General features: G+C 43.7%; 1 protein-coding gene and 1 pseudogene across 1 annotated transcript; one reads left to right on the forward strand and one right to left on the reverse strand.

Annotated features, from left to right (window-relative positions):
* The first annotated feature begins 5,283 nt into the window (after positions 1-5,283).
* Positions 5,284-6,789, forward strand: LOC119849253 (annotated as a pseudogene).
* A 13,762-nt stretch (positions 6,790-20,551) lies between these two features.
* On the reverse strand, positions 20,552-21,983 carry LOC122457845 (olfactory receptor 52N2-like). Its single transcript, XM_043503932.1, has 2 exons — positions 21,946-21,983; positions 20,552-21,482 (listed from the first exon to the last, which is right to left on the reverse strand). Exons 1-2 carry the CDS (start codon positions 21,981-21,983, stop codon positions 20,552-20,554), a joined length of 969 nt encoding a protein of 322 aa, XP_043359867.1.
* Positions 21,984-22,544: the final 561 nt, after the last annotated feature.

Genomic DNA, 22,544 nt, shown 5'->3' on the forward strand with positions numbered 1-22,544 from the left:
GGAGTTATCCTGTGGCCACTATGCATGGGGTATTCATTTGGACCAAAGAAGAACTGACAGGAAATATCAAACTCACAGGCTTGGAGGTTCGAAATAATGAGGATATTTTGGCAGGATGAGAGAGAGGTCTACTCTCTCTGTGGCCATGCATCTCTGGTTCTGGACAGGACGAGAAGCAGCAAAAGGCAGTAAAAAGAAAAGCATGTTTCTAACTTAGCGGAAATGAGGCAGTGTTGGAAATCTCACCAGGGTGGTCCGGGAACACACAATAGGGAAGAGTGGGGCAGACATGAAGTATCCAGATTACAGTGGTGTGGAGTCCTGAAATCAGGTAAAATAGGGAATGGACATTTTGCCTAATGAGTAGACCAAACAGGCGTAACAAGGCGTCCTCAGACTGTAACATAACGTGGGCTGTAATATGTTAAGCTTTGTGTTGTTTTGAGGCAGAGTTACTCATGCTGGCTCCTTCTAGTGTCCATGTCCTCTCTTCCTCCCATCCGGTCTGTCCCTCTCTCCTTCCATGCACAGGCTGAGATGCTGCTGGGGTTCACTATGCCCTAGAAAGGCAGATCTCCCCCTTTTCCCTGGTGCAGGCAGACACTGACTTTAACCTAGTCTGAGGAGATATTTCTGGGAGCTGTCGCTGTGGGGTCTGGCACCTGGTTTTGGTCCTGGATGAGGGGTATCACGTTGTGGCAGGGCTGGAATTTATGGGGTTGGGGAAGTGGCCTGCATTGGGGGTTGTGGGGCAGGGTGCAGGATGTACATGTGCAGGCAGGAAGCGCTAGGGTTTGTGGGGGCAAGCATGGGGTGTACAATGACAGGCAGGCAGCACTGAGGGTTGTGGTGGCAGGGAGGGAGATATACATGGAGAAGTGGACAGCACTGGAGGTTATGGGTCAGGCAGAGGGTGTTCAGGGACAGGTGAGTGGTATTGGGTGCTGTGGCACCACAGAGTGTCATGTACACGGACAGATGGTAAGCATTGTGACGTTATTTTTTGTTGTGATTGTTGGACCAAGGCCAGTGCTGGGACCTTTTTTGGCCCTGAGTGCACAGGTGTCAGGGGGGTTTGCCCTGGCAAGGCACAGAACTGCATCCTGAATGTCACAACCTTTACTCAGTTGTGTTTCCAACTGTTCTTGTTCTTATTACGCAACTTCAGACTTTTCATCAATGGAAGGAACCATTGATCTTTGTGTGACACTGCACCCCACATTCTTCCTCGTGATATTATTTTGATATGATTAGCATAATTATGATGCATTTCATGCAAGGCGAGTCCTGTAAGATGTCACTGGAAAAGTTATGAAGTTCTGAATAAGATAATTCTGTGTGTATGCATGTATCATTTTTGTATCTGAAGTGATGAATATTGATTACAGATCCGTATTTCAAATGTAGTTACACCCGCTAGGCAAGATGCTTTCAGCCTAGATAACTGTTTGGGATGGGCCTATTCAGGTCACTGAGCCATTAGGGAATATAATAGGCTTTAAGAGAAAGTTATGAGCCTTCCTGAGAACAGCCTATAACTAGTGGATAGCATTTCCACTTGTTTTTAGCAGACCGGGTGCATAATTTTTGAAGTGGCTTGTTTCTTGCTTTTGGGCTTCTGGGAGTGGCTGCTGCTCCCCCCCTCCCCCTGCCCCAGAGAGTATTGTTGGCTCCCGGTTGCAAAATCACTCCAAAAACAAAAGAAAGAATCTGGAGACTGACAGTCCCCAGGGCCAATGGGGAGAGGCCCACATTCCAGGTCAACCCAATTTGTAGGGCACTATAGCTCAATGAGGGAAACAAGAGCCTGGGGGAGGGGACCTGCCAGGGGGAAGCTCAGTGATGTAGGGTTTGGGTAATTAATTGGGTTCCTTTCTCCCCTGAGAATCATTGTCACCACCATGAGATTAATGCATGTGCTTGCTTGCTGCATTGCTTCTTGCATTGATTCCCTGCAGTGCCTACTCTCCCTCCACGGGCTGCCTCCTGCCTGGACTACTAGCTACAGTGGGGTTGCTTGGTTTGGTAGAGGGGTGGGTACTGATAGCAGAAGGCTGACCAGCTGCACAGCAGCAGCCTGTGATTTCCCTGCACTTGGCTGGCTGCTGGTTGTGCAGTGCTTGTGCTTTTAAAAAATATATTATTATTATTATTATTTAAAGTTCAGCTGTGGTTAGTGGTCTTTCCGGTGGTGCATCTCTGGATATCTGTTGGGGGTGGATGCGAGGGGCAAGGGGGATGCAGGCTGTGAGGGTGTTGTGTGGGGGAAGGGGCAGGGGATGGCAAAGTTGGAGCAGGGGCTCCACAAACCTGGTGGGGAAGTAGACTGCCACTGTATTGGCAATTGACCGGTGGTGCTATGGATGCAAAGTCATGCCAGACAAAACAGGATTGGTTGTTTTGGGTGGCTTAGACTCATTTTAAAAGGCAGGGTGGCTTATCTTTCTCATGAGGGACATGTGACCAGGCCACATGAATCTGAACTCCATTTTGGGATGCCTGTAGTTTTCCAAGTTTTGAAACAAAGGGCTCCTTTCGTATGCTAAATTTACATAAGGCAGGGAGAGACATATTTGGTGGCTCTTCACTCCTTACATAAGAGGACTCCTGGACACACCTTCAAAAAAAAAAAAGAGTGTATGGAAACCTGAGAAACCCAAGCCGCAAAGCAAATGTAGGTTGTTCCTTGAGATTCTTCCAGACTGCTTGTATTATCAATTAGGGTGAGAAACTGCTAATTCATAGTCAATCTAATTTGTGCGTTAAACTTAGTTTGCATGTTTGATTATTTGCAAGGTAATCTACTTTGATCTGTTTGCTATCCCTTATATTAAGTTAAAATTTATCTTTTGTAGTTAATGAAACTTGTTTTATGTTTTATTGTCTCCCCACATTGAGGGAGGAGCGAACTGGGTAACAAATTCATATTGGTCGGAGTTTGGACCAGGGCAGGATGGTACAGCGATGGGGTTCTAGGCTAGGGAGCTGGGGGTTATTTTGGCTGTAGCCTCTCTATTATTGGTTCATACAGTGGCTGGTCAGAGACCCTGCATGTGTCTGCAGCTGGAAGGGTAGCTCCCTGTACGAATGCTGGTGGAGGAGTAGGACGAGGAGTAGTTTGCAGTTTGACCCAGCAAGACATTGGGAGAGGGACCCCAGGTTGTTGAGTCAGAGGGATCAATTGTACCCCAGATCCAGGGTTCACATCCATAATTGATTTCAAAATTATCAGTGATGGGGAATCCACATACTTTTGGTAAATTGTTCGAATGTTTACTCTCACAATTTAAAAATGCATGCCTTATTCCCTGTCTGAATTTCTTTAACTTCAACTTCCAGCCATTGGATCATATTACTCCTCTGTACAGAGGCTGAAAAGCCTATTATTAAATATTTGTTCCCTGTGTAGGTACTTACAGACTGTTATCAAGTCATCCCTTAACCATCTTTCTTAAACAAAATAGAATAAGCTATTTGAGTTTGTCAGTATACGACAGGTTTTCTAATCCTTAAATAATTCTTGTGACTCTTCTCTGAACCCTCTTCAATGTATTAACATCCATCTTTAATCATGGACACCAAACTGGACACAGGATTCCAACAGCAGGTGTGCCAGTGCCAAATACAGAGTTAAAATAATGTCTCTAGTCTCCTTTAGGTTCCCCTGGTTATCATCCATGGATCACATTGGCTTTTTTGGCCACAGGCTCACGCTGGGAGCTAATGTTTAGATAATTATGTCTTCACACCCCCAAATCATGTTCAGAGTCACTGAACTTCACACGAGAGTCCAGCATTATGTAAGCATCGCCTACATTCTTTGTCCCTAGATGTAGATACCTACATAGCTATATTAGAATGCACATTGTTTGCTTTGACCTAGTTTACCAACCAATCCAGATTGCTCTGAATCGGTAACCTGTACACATTTTCTGTGATCTCCCACATGTGCAGGCCTGTATACCTAAATACCCAAATCCTTGTAGTTTCATGCCCTTTCTGCTGGGTGCTATTTCATTTCCAAGCATGAAAATGTCTGTTTCCATGGATTCAGAGTAGCAGCCGTGTTAGTCTGTATTCGCAAAAAGAAAAGGAGTACTTGTGACACCTTAGAGACTAACAAATTTATTAGATCATAAGCTTTCGTGAGCTACAGCTTCCGATGAAGTGAGCTGTAGCTCACAAAAGCTTATGCTCTAATAAATTTGTTAGTCTCTAAGATGCCACAAGTACTCCTTTTCTTTTTGTTTCCATGGAGTAAACTTGGCTCATTTCCAACATAGGAATTGCATCATGAAACAGACCTATGTTCCAATGCAGTCCAGTGTTCTCTCTCTCTGACAGTGACGGCCCAAGGGCTGTACAAAAAGATGTAAGAAATCCAGCTAAAGGTTCATGTGGTGGGTGGTGATTTGGCCATCCTGACCGTATCACCCTGATGCCTAACAGCTACAGATAGGCTTTTCCCCTGAAATATGTGGGCCTAGGCTTCCTGAAATATTCATTAAGCTGTAGTTATTGAAACTGGATAGCTTCACTATCCATGTATATGTCCAAACCCTTCCTGATTCTTGCTTAGCTCATGGCCTGAACTAACTTTTGAGGCAAGGAGTTCCTCAGTCTGATTAGCACTGAGTGGAGAAAGCATTCATTTTGTATCTCTTTTGAATTTGCCACATTTCAGTTTAATTGAATGTCTTCTTGATCTTTTGATATGAGACAGGGGAGAACACATTCTCCATTTCCCCTCTACCAGTCAGTATTTTATAAACTTTTCCTATGTCCCCTCTTCTTCAAATCCTCTGTAAGGTAACAACCCCAGTCTTTTCAACCTCTCTTCATATGAGTTTCACCGGGCCCTGGATCATTCTAGTTGCATTTGCCTGAACACCTCTAGTTTTGCAATACTCTGTGTGAGAAGCTCTGTACCTTCACACCCAGATCCCTGTCCTGGGGGCATACATTTAAATTAGAACCTTGTAAGGTGTTTTAAGAGTTAAAGATTTTCCCTCCAATGAGCATATAAATTGAAATTATTGACATGGAAATTCATCTGTCATTCATTCATCTGACTTGATTAGCTCCTTCTGTGGAGTTCTTTGGACTTGACTATGACCTAAATAATCTGGTGCCATCTGTAAATGTTGCCATTTCACTGCTCACCCGCTTTTCTAGATTCATAATAACTATTTGTTATAAAGTGTTTAAAGACCCTCCCTGTGTTTCTTTCAATTCACAGGAACCTTGAGCATTTCGGAGCCTGATCGACGCATCAACCACCTTATGGCAGCTTTCAACCTCTCCCCCTCTGGCCCTTCAACATTCATCCTTGCCGGCATCTCTGGCCTGGAAGCTGCTCACATGTGGATATCCATTCCGTTCTCTGTGTTCTACATTATCGGCCTGTTGGGAAATTGCATGGTTCTATTTGTTGTATGCAAAGACCAGACCCTGCACAAGCCGATGTATCTGCTGCTCTGCATGTTGGCGCTCACAGACATCAGCACATCTACCTCAGCCGTGCCGAAAGCCCTGTGTATATTTTGGTTCAATTTGAGAGGCATTACGGTGGGTGGCTGCTTCACCCAGATTTTCTTCCTTCATTCGGTTTCTGTTATGCAGTCAGCCATCCTTGTGACAATGACCTTCGATCGCTACATTGCCATATGTAAACCTCTGAGATACACCATCATCCTCACCAACGCACGAATAGCTAAGCTCGGGCTTTTGGGTTTGATAAGAACTATTCTTTTCGTCCTGCCCCTGCCCCTGCTCCTGAGCAGGCTGCCATTATGTGCCAACCACATTATCCCCCACACCTACTGCGAGCACATGGCTGTGGCAAAGATGTCCTGTGGGGACATCACAGTCAACAGGACGTATGGCTTGGTGGTCACAGCGAGCAGATCGAGGGACGTGATCGTTCCCCTCTATTCGACACTGGTGAGGCCTCATCTGGAGTACTGTGTCCAGTTTTGGGCCCCACACTACAAGAAGGATGTGGATAAATTGGAAAGAGTACAGTGAAGGGCAACAAAAATGATTAGGGGTCTAGAGCACATGACTTACGAGGAGAGGCTGAGGGAGCTGGGATTGTTTAGTCTGCAGAAGAGAAGAATGAGGGGGGATTTGATAGCTGCTTTCAACTACCTGAAAGGGGGTTTCAAAGAGGATGGCTCTAGACTGTTCTCAATGGTAGCAGATGACAGAACGAGGAGTAATGGTCTCAAGTTGCAATGGGGGAGGTTTAGATTGGATATTAGGAAAAACTTTTTCACTAAGAGGGTGGTGAAACACTGGAATGCGTTGCCTAGGGAGGTGGTAGAATCTCCTTCCTTGGAGGTTTTTAAGGTCAGGCTTGACAAAGCCCTGGCTAGGATGATTTAACTGGGACTTGGTCCTGCTTTGAGCAGGGGGTTGGACTAGATGACCTTCTGGGGTCCCTTCCAACCCTGATATTCTATGATTCTATGATTCTATGATTTGTAGTCTCAGGGTTAGACCTGTTGCTTGTTGCCTTCTCCTATAGTCTGATCACCAGAGCCATCCTCAGAATCTCCTCTAAGAAAGCTCATTGGAAAGCACTCAACACCTGCACAGCCCACATCTGTGTCATGCTGATGTCTTGCACTTTCATCCTCTTCTCCACGGTAACACACCGCTTCGGTCAGGGCATTGCTCCCACGTTCACATCATCTTAGCCAACCTCCACTTCCTCATCTCCCCATGCTCAATCCAATCATTTATGGGGTCAAAACCAAAGAGCTTTGTGACAAAATGGGCAAATAGACCTGCAGAAGATGATCGCTGGGGGCACTGACTTTAAAGCTGTATGAGAAGATTGGGAAGAGATATCGCCTTGTTAATCAAGGGTGCTCTCTCCCAATTTGGATGAGCTCAAAATTGTGGAATTTCATAGTCTGAGAAATTCCTCACACGTAATGTCTTATCATTCCATCACCAAGCCCTGCTTACAACCTTCCATGACTGTCTCTCGGCCTTTCCATGACTTTCATACTAAGAGAATATACTGCAGCTTTCTGATTTAAGGTGTTCTTCTATTACACCCTGTGTGAACATGATTCTTGATCAGTTTGACTAACTAAAGCTGCACTTTCAGATATCCAAAGAAAAGAAATAAACTACAGTGTTGAACTTCTTTATCACACGTGCAATGATCCAGTGACTAAAATGTTCCTGAGTTTTCCATGCCCAATACTTTAGGAAGCCTGGAGGACAAACCAAATATTTCTATTGGAAAGTACTAATAGAAGAAATGAGGACATCCTACTAGAGCTTATTGTTGAGAGTTGTGAAACTGTGTTTTGGAGAACTGAACATTGTTACCGTGAGGGGTGTGTACCCCAGAATGTGATCAAACCAGTAGCAACCATATGATGTGCACTCAGCCATTATGAGTTACTAAGATAAACACCACATAATAAAGGGTTAATTGTAAAGCAGGTTTTTAAATTCAAGGTCAAAATCTAGCTGTCAGTTTCTGCTAATCAGAATGGGAGGAATGGAAATACGAGTAAATGAGTGATAATGCAAGAAGATAAGTGGATTAAAACCTTGGATCTAGATGCCTCTGATATTTTTATTGAAAGTTTGGAAAAGGGATGATTGAGTAGGGGTCACTATGACCTATATGTTTTGTAGAAGATATAAAAATTTGCTAATACAGTGTATTTTGGAGCAGTCCTCTAAAGACATCTTGAGAGTCATTTTTCCTGACAGACTTTCTCCACAGCAGGTGAGCAACCAGCCACTGTATTGGAATGAGGGTGCTTATAGACCAGGAGGCAGCGGAAGAGGGAGAGAGTGCAGTCCAGCCCACCCCAAGTAGGTAGAGGATGGGATAGTGGGAATCAGCCTCAAAGGGGAGCAGATGTGATGTGAAACATATCTTGGAAGTATATGAAGTTGAGGGAAGTATATAGGGACAAATGACATGGGAAACCCTCTGAGGCATAAACCTCTAAAGTTGTTTCAGAAGGAGCTCATTGAGTTAACAAAAAAAAAAATGCTGTAGAAGTATACAAAACTGTTAACATGGAGGCTACTTAGGCTTCTTACTATGCGGCTTTGCACATTGCCAAAGCTGGTAAGACTGGTAAGCAATACAACGGAGGTGAGAAACGACTACTTCCAGATTTAAAGGATATGTGCACATTGATGTTAGGAGAGAAAGCACCATCACAGCTAGATGTGATCCCACTTTCCAATGACACAATTACTCACCATATTGTGGAGATGGCCACTGCTTTAAAACAGCAGCTCCTAGAAATTAATCATCAGATCATATATTATACAATTCAGATGAGTCTATAGATATAGGTGACCTAGAATCCTATTTTTGATATCTCTGACTCAAGGAATATTTCCAACACACCTCTGACCAACATATTAACCCACAGAGACCTTCCTACCAACACTACAAAAAGAAGGATTCTGAGTGGACTCCTCCTGAAGGTCGAAACAACAGACTGGACTTCTACATAGAGTGCTTCTGCCGACGTGCATGGGCTGAAATTATGAAAAAGCAGCATCGCTTACCCCATAACCTCAGCTGTGCAGAACACAATCCCATCCACAGCCTCAGAAACAACTCTGACAACATAATCAAAAAGGCTGACAAAGGAGGTGCTGTCGTCATCATGAATAGGTCGGAGTATGAACAAGAGGCTACTAGGCAGCTCTCCAACACCACTTTCTACAAACCATTACCCTCTGATCCCACTGAGAGTTACCAAAAGAAACTACAGCATTTGCTCAAGAAACTCCTTGAAAAAGCACAAGAGCAAATCCCCACAGACACACCCCTGGAGCCCCGACCTGGGGTATTCTATCTGCTACCCAAGATCCATAAACCTGGAAATCCTGGACACCCCATCATCTCAGGCATTGGCACCCTGACAGCAGGATTGTCTGGCTATGTAGACTCCCTCCTCAGGCCCTTCGTTACCAGCACTCCCAGCTATCTTCGAGACACCACTGACTTCCTGAGGAAACTACGGTCCATTGGTGATCTTCCTAAAAACACCATCCTGGCCACTCTGGATGTAGAAGTCTCTACACCGACATTCCACACAAAGATGGGCTACAAGCCGTCAGGAACAGTATCCTCGATACTGTCACGGCTAACCTGATGGCTGAACTTTGTGACTTTGTCCTGACCCATAACTATTTCACATTTGGTGACAATGTATACCTTCAAATCAGCGGCACTGCGATGGGTACCCGCATGGCCCCACAGTATGCCAACATTTTTATGGCTGACTTAGAACAACGCTTCCTCAGCTCTCGTCCCCTAATGCCCCTACTCTACTTGTGCTACATTGATGACATCTTCATCATCTGGACCCATGGAAAAGAAGCCCTTGAGGAATTCCACCATGATTTCAACAATTTCCATCCCACCATCAACCTCAGTCTGGACCAGTCCACACAAGAGATCCACTTCCTGGACACTACGGTGCTAATAAGCAATGGTCAGATAAACACCACCCTATATCGGAAACCTACTGACTGCTATTCCTACCTACATGCTTCTAGCTTTCATCCAGATCACACCACACGATCCATTGTCTACAGCCAAGCTCTATGATATAACCGCATTTGCTCCAACCCCTCAGACAGAGACATACACCTACAAGATCTCTATCATGCATTCTTACAACTATAATACCCACCTGCTGAAGTGAAGAAACAGATTGACAGAACCAGAAGAGTACCCAGAAGTCACCTACTACATAAATAAATAAAATAACAGAACGTCACTAGCCATCACCTTCAGACCCCAACTAAAACCTCTCCAATGCATCATCAAGGATCTGCAACCTATCCTGAAGGATGACCCATCACTCTCACAGATCTTGGGAGACAGGCCAGTCCTTGCTTACAGACAGCCCCCCAATCTGAAGCAAATACTCACCAGCAACCACACACCACACAACAGAACCACTAACCCAGGAACCTATCCTTGCAACAAAGCCCGTTGCCAACTCTGTCCACATATCTATTCAGGGGATACCATCATAGGGCCTAATCACATCAGCCACACTATCAGAGGCTCCTTCACCTGCGCATCTACCAATGTGATATATGCATTCATGTGCCAGCAATGCCCCTCTGCCATGTACATTGGTCAAACTGGACAGTCTCTACGTAAAAGAATGAATGGACACAAATCAGACGTCAAGAATTATAACATTCAAAAACCAGTTGGAGAACACTTCAGTCTCTCCGGTCACTCGATTACAGACCTGAGAGTGGCTATCCTTCAACAAAAAAACTTCAAAAACAGACTCCAGTGAGAGACTGCTGAATTGGAATGAATTTGCAAACTGGATACAACTAACTTAAGCTTGAATATAGACTGGGAATGGATGGGTCATTACACAAAGTAAAACTATTTCCCCATGTTATTTCTCTGCCCACCCCACTCCCCACTGTTCCTCAGACGTTCTTGTTAACTGCTGGAAATGGCCCACCTTGCTTGTCACCATGAAAGGTTTTCCTCCTTCCCTCCCCCTCACCCCCGCTGTTGATGGCTCATCTTAAGTGATCACTCTGCTTACAGTGTGTATGATAAAACCCATTGTTTCATGTTCTCTGTGTGTGTATATAAATCTCCCCACTGTATTTTCCACCGAATGCATCCGATGAAGTGAGCTGTAGCTCACAAAAGCTTATGCTCAAATAAATTTGTTAGTCTCTAAGGTGCCACAAGTACTCCTTTTTTTTTATAGATACAATTAAACCTCAGAATTATGACCAGTCAACAATACACCTCATTTGGAACAAGAAGTATGCAATCAAGCAGCAGCAGATTTAAAAAAAGCAAAAAAAAGCAAATTCAATACAGTCCTGTATTAAACATAAACTACTAAAAATAAAGGGAACACATCTTTCTTTTCTTCAGCATAGTAAAGTTTCAATGCTGTATTACGTCAATGTTCAGTTGTGAACTTTTGAAAGAACAACTATAAAGTTTTGTTCAGAGTTATGAAGATTTCAGAGTTGCAAACACCCTCCATTTCCAAGGTATTTATTACTGTGAGGTTTCACCATATATCAAATGCTGCACAGCTGCATAGCATGGTGTACATTCATGTTGCTACAGTAATAAATTTAAAAGAGAAATTTCTGCTTTAGCATCTACTGTGAATCCAAGCAACTGGTGAAGAGCTTCTTAAACTATGAAATACTTTTTGTCCAAGACCCAGGCCTTGATTGGGAACATTGCTTTGGAATTTATAACAATGGAGTACAGTCAATCATTGGATGGTGTAGCAGGCTTCTGACAAGAATTCAAGAAGTAGCTCCCTCAGCAACCTAGAATCCTTGTATGATTCTCAAACAGGAATTGGCTGCTGAGAAGTTCGCAGAAGAGCTCAGCAATGTTCTTTCAGTTGCAGTAAATATTTCAAACTGACTGATAACACTGCTGTTCAACATATTCTTAAATGGTCAGGAAAAAAAGGTAACCAGTGATGTGGCAAAGATATATAAGCCCAAAGCAGAATGCAAAGAGTTAAAAAGGGATCCCACCAAATTCTGTGAAAGGGCAACAAAATGGCAGATGAAAGTCTATGTTGAGAAACGCAAATAATGCACATTGGATAACATAACCGCAGCTATGCATATAAAACGATGGGGTTTAAATTAGCAGTTAACATGCAAGAAAGAGATCTTGAAGTAATATTGGATAATTCTCTGAAAACATCCACTTAATGCATTTGTAGGAGCATTCCCAGTGGATCAAATGAAGTGATTATTGCCCTCTATTTGGCACTGGTGAGGCCACATCTGTAGTACTTTGTCCAGTTTTAGAGCCCCCACTACAGAAAGGATGTGGACAAACTTGAGAGTGTCCAGTGGAGGGCAACAAAAATGATTAGCAGGCTGGGGCACATGGCTTATGAGGAGAGGCTGAGGGAACTGGGCTTGTTTAGTCTGCAGAAGAGAAGAGTGAGGGGCGATTTGATAGCAGCCTTCAACTACCTGAAGAAGGGTTCCAAAGAGGATGGAGCTCAGCTGTTCTCTGTGGTGGCAGATGACAGAACAAGGAGCAATGGTCTCAAGTTGCAGTGGGGAAGGTCTAATCTGAATATTAGAAAACACTCTGTCACTAGGAGGGTGGTGAAGCATTGGAATGGGTTACCTAGAGAGGTGGTGGAATCTCCAACCTTAGAGGTTTTTAAGGCCTGGCTTGACAAAACCCTGGTTGGGATGATTAAATTGGGGTTGGTCCTGATTCGATCAGGGGTTGGACTAGATGGCCTCCTGAGGTCTCTTCCAATCCTAATCTTCTATGATTCTATGATTCAATGAATGTGCAGTGGGAGTAAAAGAAACCTAACAGAATATAGGTTTCAGAGTAGCAGCCGTGTTAGTCTGTATTCGTAAAAAGAAAAGGAGTACTTGTGGCACCTTAGAGACTAACAAATTTATTAGAGCATAAGCTTTCGTGAGCTACAGCTCACTTCATCGGATGCATTCTTATGCTCTAATAAATTTGTTAGTCTCTAAGGTGCCACAAGTACTCCTTTTCTTTTTGCTAACAGAATATAGGGAATCATTAGGAAAAGGATAGATCATAAAACAGAAAATATCATATTGCCTCTACATAAACCCATGGCAAGTCCACATATTGATTACTGCATGCAGATCTGATCATCCCACCTCAAAAAAAGATATATTGGAAATGGGAAAGGCAATGAGTTCCACAGGTTGATTCTTTGTTGTGTGTGTTACTTCCCTTTTTTATTTTAAACCTGCTGCCTATTGATTTCCTTGGGTGACACCTGGTTCTTGTGTTATGGGACAGACTAAACAAGACATGTCTTTTCATTTTCTCCACACCATTTGTGAGTTTATAGCTCTCTATCATATCCCTTCTTAGTCATCTCTTTTCCAAGCTTAGATGTCCAAGTCTTTATAATCTCTCTTCAGATGGAAACTGTTTCATACCCCTAATCATTTTTTTTGCCCTTCTCTGTACCTTCTCCATTTCTAATATATCTTTTTTGAGATGATGCAACAAGAACTGCAGGCAGCATTCACGATTTGGTATTTGTATAGTGGCACTATTATATTTTCTGTCTTCTGATCTACGTCTTTCCTAAAGGTTTCTAACATTATATTATTTTTAACTGCTGATGCACATTGAGAATATGTTTTCAAAGAACTATCTATGATGACCCCGAGGTCTCTTTCTTGAGAGATAACCCAGCTAATTTAGACCCCATCATTTGGTATGTATAATTGGGATCATGTTTTCTAATGTGTTTTTCTGCTATCACATGAATATTTTAATAGCCTATAAGAAGATACTCCTAACTTCTTTATGACACTGCACCCCATATTCTTCATAGTTGTATAATTATGGTATAATTATGGCCTAATTATGATACATTTTGTAAAAGATAGGTCTTCTCAGGTGTCACTGGAAATGTTATAATTTTCAGAAAATTGTTTCCTACATGATACAGGAGGGCCAGGGAGAAGTGGTAGAGTGTCAGAGAGGAAATATATAAGCCCTAGGCTAATTAAGACATGGTTCCATGTAGACTAGGGAGGGTTGCTACAGGTTAATTGGAGCACCTGTTGTCAATTAAGGTCCTGTCAGGAACCTAATAAAACCTCCTGCTCCAGGCAGTCAGAGATGGAGGAGGAAGGAGAGAGGACTAGAGCTTGGAGGTGTGTTGTGAGATTTGGAAGACCAGAGAACTGAAGTAAGGGAGACCCTGCCCCAGCAGGACAGGGAGACTCCCTCTCCCGAGCATCTAAGCACTGAGGGTAAGAAACCCGCAGGGATTGAGAGGGGCTGGGACTCAGAGTGAGGAGCAAACCCAGACCCCTCCTCTATCACTTTCCTGAGGCACTAGTCGGGCCCTGGGCACCCGAGTGCAGGGGTAAGGGGTGGTGTCTTGCCCCCACCCTGTGAAAAGCGCAGAACCCACCATATGAACATTGGCCATCTTGTCACACCTATTTGTGTGAATGTGTCATTTTTTAATGTGAAGTTATGAATATTGACTATGTATCTGTATTTCAAATGTAGTTACACCTGGGTGACACCCACTAGGCAAAATGCCTCCAGTCTAGACAGCGGGTTGTGAAGGGTTTACTCAGGGTAATGGGCCAATAAGGGAAACAATAGGCCTTAAGAGAAGCTTATCCCACACCTGATGAGCCTTCCTGAGAGTGCTCCAGACAGCCTATGGATAATGGCTGCTAAGACTTTGCAGCACATTGAAAGCCATGTGACCAGATCACATCACACTGAACTCCCTTTTGGATACCTGTATTTTTTCACAAGATGAATTGGGAACTGTTTTTGGAGCAAAGGATTGCTGCCGTAAGGTAAAGCCATATAAGGTGGCATGTGACATCTAGTGGCCTCACTAGATGGGGAAAATCTCAGTTTGGTTACCCTGGGCTTGTTCTATATGCTTCCCACATTGAGAGGAGGGTGAACTCTATTAATGAGCTTACATTGTATAGATCCCTATGCAGTGCAAGACATTAACATTTGGGGGTTATACTCCACTAGGGCTGTTGTGCGGGGAGATTTTGGCAAACCAGCAAAGTGCCTGAAACCATTATGGCTTATTGCTAAAAGCAGCCAAGTCAGCAGGCCGTAAATGACCATGCAGCAGCCTCAGTTTGACCAAGGCAGGAGGGGAGGGGTTTTGGTGCCACAGAAAGGGCAGCTTGACCCCGCATCCTGCCTGATAAGAATTGTGTTGAAGTGGCTGATACATGCATTTTAGAAGAGGAGGATGTGCCCTCAGGAATGTCTGTTAGGTCCTCAAGGCTGCAAACTCTGGGAAAAATCCACACCTGGTTAATCAATAATCAGAATAAAGATTATTACCAAGAGTTTTGGATTGAAAGAACCCTGGGTAACACTGTGAGTCTGGGGAACTGGGAAATTGGCTGGTGTTAGGAGAGCTAGTGATAATGTCAGATTCAGGCCTCTATCTTTGCCTGAGATAGAATTTTGGGTCTTGTTTGCCTCTTTGATTTTTGATACTCTGATATCTACATATTCTTCTATATCTTATGCAAATACATGTCATGCATTTCAGGTATAATTATACCTAGTAAGGAGGAGGAAAGTGGGACACTGGGACAGAAGGCTCTGCAGCATCAGAATTATGGAACATGTGATTGCTGGAAATTAACCCCAATAAACATCACATTGCCTTCACTTTGGACTTCTGATCTCTTATTTACAGTCTACAGGACATGAACTAGGGGAGGGGGTGCCTCAGTGTTTAACTTTCAGCTTCCAGGTGTAAAAATTACAGCTTTGGATCAAGCTAGAGAACACTATTTTGTGAGTTTGCTGAAAGAGTCAACTCCCCAGTTCATGTGGCGTTCTGAGACCAATCTTGAAAGACAGAGATTTCAATACACATCAGCCTGATTTTGCTGTAAGGAAGGCCAGTGTCAATCTGGAGTGACCCAGTGAAGGCAGAATGTGCGAGCAGAATCTGGTCAGTGTGCAGCCCTTTCTTGTTGTGAACCCTCTGTTAACACAGATACCCACGGCAGAAGGTTTGGCTGAACTTCCTATGGGTGCAATGAAGTTGCTGAATTGGAAAACTTGAGTGACCCAAAGGGAAAATCACACAGCCCAAAACAGGAAGGTACTGAGGCAGATAGAAGGATACAGTAAAAGACAAGGAACCAATCTGAAAAACAAATATGTGTCTGAATTATTTACAATACATTTGTTGTTCTAAGTTGACATGATGGTAAATTGCTGCCCAGATGGTTCTGGATTTGAACCCTGGAATGCTCTCTGAGCCCTTAGCACTACTTTTATTGCAGAAACAGGCAACTCACTGAAATCCTGCTCAGCAGAGAGAAGAAATCTCCATCGTGTGATATGAAGGCAGAGCCCTGGGAACCAGAGTATGAATGTCACATGTCTGACACTCAAAGTGCTGGACAGTGACTTTTATGATTCCCCTGAACAGTCCCTGCAGACTCTCAGGTTGGTCAGGACTCCCAGACAGTTCCCTCGTCTCTGTGAGCAGCAGGATGAGCAGAAAATGGACCCTGCAGATCTTCATTTTGAGAGCCTCCCCTGGGAGTGGATATATATCTGGAAGCTTCCAAATGTTGTAATAGTTCATCTACTATCTGCATCAGGTAAGGATGAAATTCAATTCTGTGTTGATCTTTCAGAAATTGACGCAGAAATGGGTTGTGAAGTCATGCATAAGAACTAGTACATTGGGACTTCTCCACTAGATACATTCATGGAGGACAGGTTCATCAATGGCTGTTAGCCAAGGTGTTCAGGGATGCAACCCCATGTTCTGGGTGTCCCTAGCTTCTGACTGCCCTATGATGGGACTGGATGACAGGAGATGGATTCCTCAGCACTAGCCCTCTTCTGTTCTTTCCCTCTGAAGCACCTGGCATTGGCCTCTGCCAGAAGACAGGATACTGGACTCGATGAACCATTGGTCTCACCCAGTATGGCTGTTCATATGTTCTCATTTGAGTCTTCTTTTTCTTCTGTGGAAGCTGGACCACACAGTCGATGAGGACCACATGCCTCAGTACCTCAAATGGTCCCTGTCATTGAACCAGTAATTTGAACAGTAAATTTGATAGTAACAAGAACACTCAATCACCCAGTCTGAACACTCAGAGCTGTACCCCTTTGTTATAGGCCTTCTCTTGTACCTGTTGTGCATTTAGCAAAGTATTTCTAGTAAATGCCCATAAAGTATTGAGTCAATTTCTTAATTGAACAATGTATTGAACTATCTTCATTGCCTGTGGTTTTGGTCTTCCATGTTTCTCCAAGCAAGACAGGGAAGCCTTGAGGCTGCTTCCAATACAGCAGTTCAAAGAAAGAAAACTCAGAAGCTTGAAGCACCTTCCTCATAGCAAAACATTTATCCGTAGTAGTCCTTGATCAGTAAGGATTTCTTGGGATATTAGCACCCAGGAGAAGAATTTCATAAACTCCTTTGCTCTTTTGTCTCATAGTATTACGCCTAGAGGGTAATAAAAACAGCTTTGTGCCTTTGTCACTGAACTGTGTCTGTGGTCTTTCTTTATGAGTAACATTGAGCTCTGCTGAATTAGCAGGTTGCCATATCAGTGAATTCTGATAAAACTGGGGTTCCAAGGACTTTTGTTACCAAAACAACAACGTTCCAGCCTTCAGCACTTAACAGCAGCCCGCGGACACTCTGAGCCCAGGGTGAAGAACTCTACAGTCTGGAGCAAGTTGTATCTCCTGCCCAAAGTGCGGCCACTGCCTCAGTCGCTGGGGTTCCACCACTTCCCCAGTCACCACAGCGAGTTGTTCATAGGCCTGGCTAAGGATAAGATTATGTCACAGATTCCGTGACTTTCAGAGACCCCCGTGACATTTTTCACTTCAGCTCAGGGGCTGCAGAGCCAGAGCTGAGAGCCAGTGTGGCCCCCGAGCTCCCAGCTGCCATAGTGGCTAAGGACCCCGCAGCTCTCTGCCACTGGGGGTTGCAGGGGGACCATCAGCTCTGAGGTGCCACAGGTGGTGGAGACCCCCATAACTCTATGATGCTGGGGAATCAGTACCTCTGGACCTCTCAGATGCTGGGTTTCAGGTGGAGGCCACACACCTCTGAGCTGCTGGTACTGGTACTTGTATCCCGATTGAGGGTTGGCAGGTATTTCAAACAAAAATGCGGTGGATAACAGTTTTAAAAATAGCCCAAAAGAAGCCCAAAACATATGTAGTGTAAAAATAAGAATAACATTATTATGTTATTAATTTGTAATTGCATTCAATGATGGTAGTCAAAGTCCATATTTTGAGTTGAATTAATTTGTTACTGTTAGTCTCTAAAAGGCAATATTTCTTCTTCCCAGTCTTCATCGGAAGTAGAATGCTTCTTCTGATGGCCAGCAATAAAAGAGCAAACAAGCCAAGTTCACTAAAGATTCTGTCCCCAGCGGCATCCATATGTTCAAGACCTATCGAAAACTGCTCTACTTGACTGTTCTCAGTATGAGGTTAGTGAATCATAGGCAAAACGCTCCACTAATGCTTTAACAGTCTAAGGAATCCAGAAAACAATGCCAAAAATGAGATATTAGCCAAACCAGGTGTCAAGGTTCCTTCCCCACACTGAACTCTAGGGTACAGATGTGGGGACCTGCATGAAAACCTCCTAAGCTTATTCTTACTAGCTTAGGTTAAAACTTCCCCAAGGTACAAACTATTTTACCTTTTGCCCTTGGACTTTCGCTGCCACCACCAAACTTCTAACACCGCTTACTGGGAAAGAGTTCATTTGGAAACATCTTTCCCCCCACAATCCTTCCAAATTATACCCCCCCTTTTCTGGGGAAGGTTTGATAAAAATCCTCACCAATTTGCATAGGTGTCCACAGACACAAACCCTTGAAGTTTAAGAACAATGAAAAAGCATTCAGTTTCTTAAAAGATTAATTTTAATAGAAGAAAAAGTTAAAAGAATCATCTCTGTAAAATCAGGATTGTAAATACCTTACAGGGTAATTTGATTCAAAACATAGAGAATCCCTCTAGGCAAAACCTTAAGCTACAAAAAGACACAAAAATAGGAATATCCATTCCATTCAACACAGCTTATTTTCTCAGCCATTTAAAGAAAACAGAATCTAATGCGTATCTAGCTAGATTACTTACTAAGTTCTAAGACTCCATTCTTGTTCTGTCCCTGGCAAAAGCATCACACAGACAGACAGGCCCTTTGTTTCTCCCTCCCTCCAGCTTTGAAAGTATCTTGTCTCCTCATTGGTCATTGTGGACAGGCGCCAGCGAGGTTATCCTAGCTTCTTAACCCTTTACAGGTGCAAGGGTTTTTCCTCTGGCCAGGAGAGATTTTAAACGTGTTTACCCTTCCCTTTATATTTATGACACCAGGTCATGAAGGACTTAGCACTGAATGAGTTTCCATCACCTGGACATTTTGTGGGAATCTCTATTTCATCTGCTTCACAAACTCCAAGCTGAAATCTCTATGCCTACTTTTGATGTCTTTGACAAAGGGAATTGTTAGTATGTGTTTTCAAAGTTTCAGCTGAAAGTGACTCCAAAACCAACTGTGTAAAGTGCTAAGTTATTGGATTCCAAGACAATGTCATAGTTTAACACAGCAGTCTGTTTGCTGGAGTTTTCAGAATCCCCAGCAGTGGCAGCTTAACTATTTCACTCCTCATCGTGTCAGGAATAAAGCAATCAGAACAATTCTGTATGATCAAATCCTAGTAAGTATGCTCTAGTCTAACACTGCAGTTTATTAGATTTAAGTACACAGAGACATAGGTAATAGCTTTAGAACATTATCGAATCATGAAATCATAGAAGATTAGGGTTGGAAAAGAACTCAAGCGGTCATCTAGTCCAACTTCCTTGCTCAAAGCAAGACCAACCCCAACTAAATCATCCCAGGAAGGACTTTGTCAAGCCGGGCCTTAAAAACTCAAAGGATCAAGATTCCACCACTTCCCTAGATAACCCATTCCAGATATTTACCTAGCAGCTGGATTGAGTAATCGGCCTGGTGCTCACCTGCTGGGGAGAAAGGATGTCAGAAAAACATCTCTAAAGATAGATTCAGAAAACTGCTCCAAAGTATACTGTATTGCCTAATCTTTTATAATTTCTGCAAAACATATAGGTCATAATGACTCCTACTGGACCATCACTTTTCCTAACTTTCAATAAACCTCTAATATCACAAGCATCTAGACTCATGGTTTTCATCCACCTATCTTCTTTCATTGTCACTTATTTACATGTCTGTCTCCTTCGCCCATTCTGATTGGGGAACCTGTCATCTAGATTTTGACCTTGTATCTAAAAGCCTGCTTTTCAATTAACCCTTAACTATGTGGTGTTCTATCGTATTAATTCATAGTTGCTCAGTAGCACAGTCCAGGTCTCAAAACCGTACAGTTTCACAACTCTCACTATCAGGCTCTAGTACAATGTCCTCAATTCCTGCAGCAACTTTCCTGTATTAGCACCTATCAAGTGAAAACATTGATATTTCCTCCAGGCATACTGAAGGATTGGACGTAGAAAAGTCAGGTAAATTTTCTGACTAGATCATTGTACATAGGATAAATAAGTTCAACACTGTAGTTTTTTAATCTGTCTTTGGCTATCAGAAAGCATAACTTTAGTTTGTTGAACTGATGAAGAACCCTGTTCACACAGGGTCTAATGCAAAGTCACCTTACAACAGAAAATTGCAGTATATTCTCTTGGTGTGGAAGTAACAGAAAGGATGAGTGACAGGGTTCAGCTGGGGAGGGGACTGATGAGTGATGCCTGAAAGAGATCAGGTGATGGTCAGATCGAGGGAACTCAGCAATGGAGAAAGCAGTGCTTGGTGATGGAGTTATAAGACATTAGGTGTGAGGAACTCTGACTCTGAACTTCCATAGTGCTGAGCTCACCCAAATTGGGACAGCATCCTTGATTAATGAGGCAATATCCTTTCCCCGTCAGGTTTAAAATAATTATCCCCAGCAATCACCTTCTGCAGGTGTATTTGCCCACTTTCTCACAAAGCTCTTTGGTTTTGATACCATAAATGATAGGGTTGAACATGAGAGGGACAAGGAAGTACAGGGTTGCCAAGATGATGTGAATGTGGGTAGCTATGCCTTGACCAAACCAGTGTGTCAGAGAGAAGAACAGCAAGAGAGTACAAGACATGAGCATCACACAGATGTGCACGGTGCAGGTGTTGAGGGCTTTCTGGCAGGTTTTCTTGGAGGAGATTCTGATGATGGCCCTGATGATCAGACCATAGGACAGGGCAACGAGCAACAAGTCTAACCCTGAGACTACAAATGCTATCACCAAGCCATACATCCTGTTGACTGTAATGTCCCCACATGACATCTTCGCTACAGCCATGTGGTCACAGTACATATGAGGGATAATACGGTTGGCACAGAATGGCAGCCTGCTCAGGAGCAGGGGCAGGGGAAGAATGAAGAGAACAGCTCTTGTCAAACCCACTAGCCCTAGCTTAGCTATTTGTGCATTGATGAGGATGGTGGAATATCTCAGATGGTTACATATGGCAATGTAGCAATCAAAGGCCATTGTCATGAGAACAGCTGACTGCATAACAGAAACTGCATGAAGGAAGAACATCTGGATGAGGCAGCCACCCATAGGAATGCCTTTCAAATTGAACCAAAATATACACAGTGCCCTTGGTATGACGGATGTAGAAGTGGTGATGTCTGTAAGTGCCAGCATGCAGAGCAGCAGGTACATTGGCCTGTGCAGGGTCTGCTCTTTGCCTACGACAAACAGAAACGTGAAATTTCCCAATAGGCTGATGATGTAGCACATAAAGAAAGGGATGGAACCCCAGACGTGGGCAGCTTCCAGGCCAGGGATGCCCATTGGATGAATGTTGAAGGGCCAGAAGGGGTGAGGTTGAAAGCTGCCATGAAGAGGTTGATGTGTCGATCAGGCTGCTAAATGCTCAAAGTATCTGTGAAGGGAGAAAAGAATAGCGATGAGATTTAAAAAATTCAGTCAAACTTATAGAAGTCGGTTTTGTAGAAAGCGTTTTTTTACAGTCGATTGCTCTAAGTGCATTTAGTCAGCATTTAGTCAGTGGAGTACATCCACAGTACCATCGACTTCCGGAGCGTTGCACTGTGGGTAGCTATCCCACAGTTCCCGCAGTCTCCGCTGCCCATTGGAATTCTGGGTAGAAATCCCAATGCCTGATGAGGCTAAAACATTGTTGTGGGTGGTTCTGGGTACATATCGTCATGCCCCCCTTCCCTCCCTCCCTCCGTGAAAGCAACGGCAGACAATCGTTTTGTGCCTTCTTTCCTGGGTTACCCATGCAGACACCATACAATGGCAAGCATGGAGCCCACTCAGCTCACCCTCACCGTATGTCTCCTTGGTGCTGGCAGACAAGGTAGTGCATTGCTACACAGCAGCAGCTTATTGCTTTTTGGCAGAAGACAGTGCAGTATGACTGGTAGCCATCGTCGCCGTACTCCAGCGTGCTCTTTTTATCTCTGTGAGGTCAGTCAGGGGCGCCTGGAAAAACATGGGAGTGACTCAGCCAGGTCATTTCCTTTTTAAATTTCATCTCATGGCGATTCAGTCCTGCCGGCAGTCCTACTGCACCATGTTCTAATGAGCAGCCAGGAGACGACGATGGCCAGCAGTCATACTGCACCATCTGCTGCCAGCAAGATGTATAAAGATAGAGGAAGTGGATCAAAACAAGAAATAGACCAGATTTGTTTTGTATTCATTTTCTCCTCCCTTCCTCCCTTAACGGCCTGCTAAACCCAGGGTTTTGAGTTCTATCCTTGAGGGGGCCATTCTGTTTCTCGTTGATGCAAATCCACCCCCTTTGTTGATTTTAATTCCCAGTAAGCCAATTCTGTAAGCAATGTCATCAGTCGCTCCTCCCTCCATCAGAGCAACGGCAGACAATTGTTTCGCACTTTTTTTCAGTGCAGACGCCATAGCATTG

This window comes from Dermochelys coriacea, chromosome 1 (assembly GCF_009764565.3).
Source record: "Dermochelys coriacea isolate rDerCor1 chromosome 1, rDerCor1.pri.v4, whole genome shotgun sequence".
NCBI classification, from domain to species: domain Eukaryota; kingdom Metazoa; phylum Chordata; order Testudines; family Dermochelyidae; genus Dermochelys; species Dermochelys coriacea.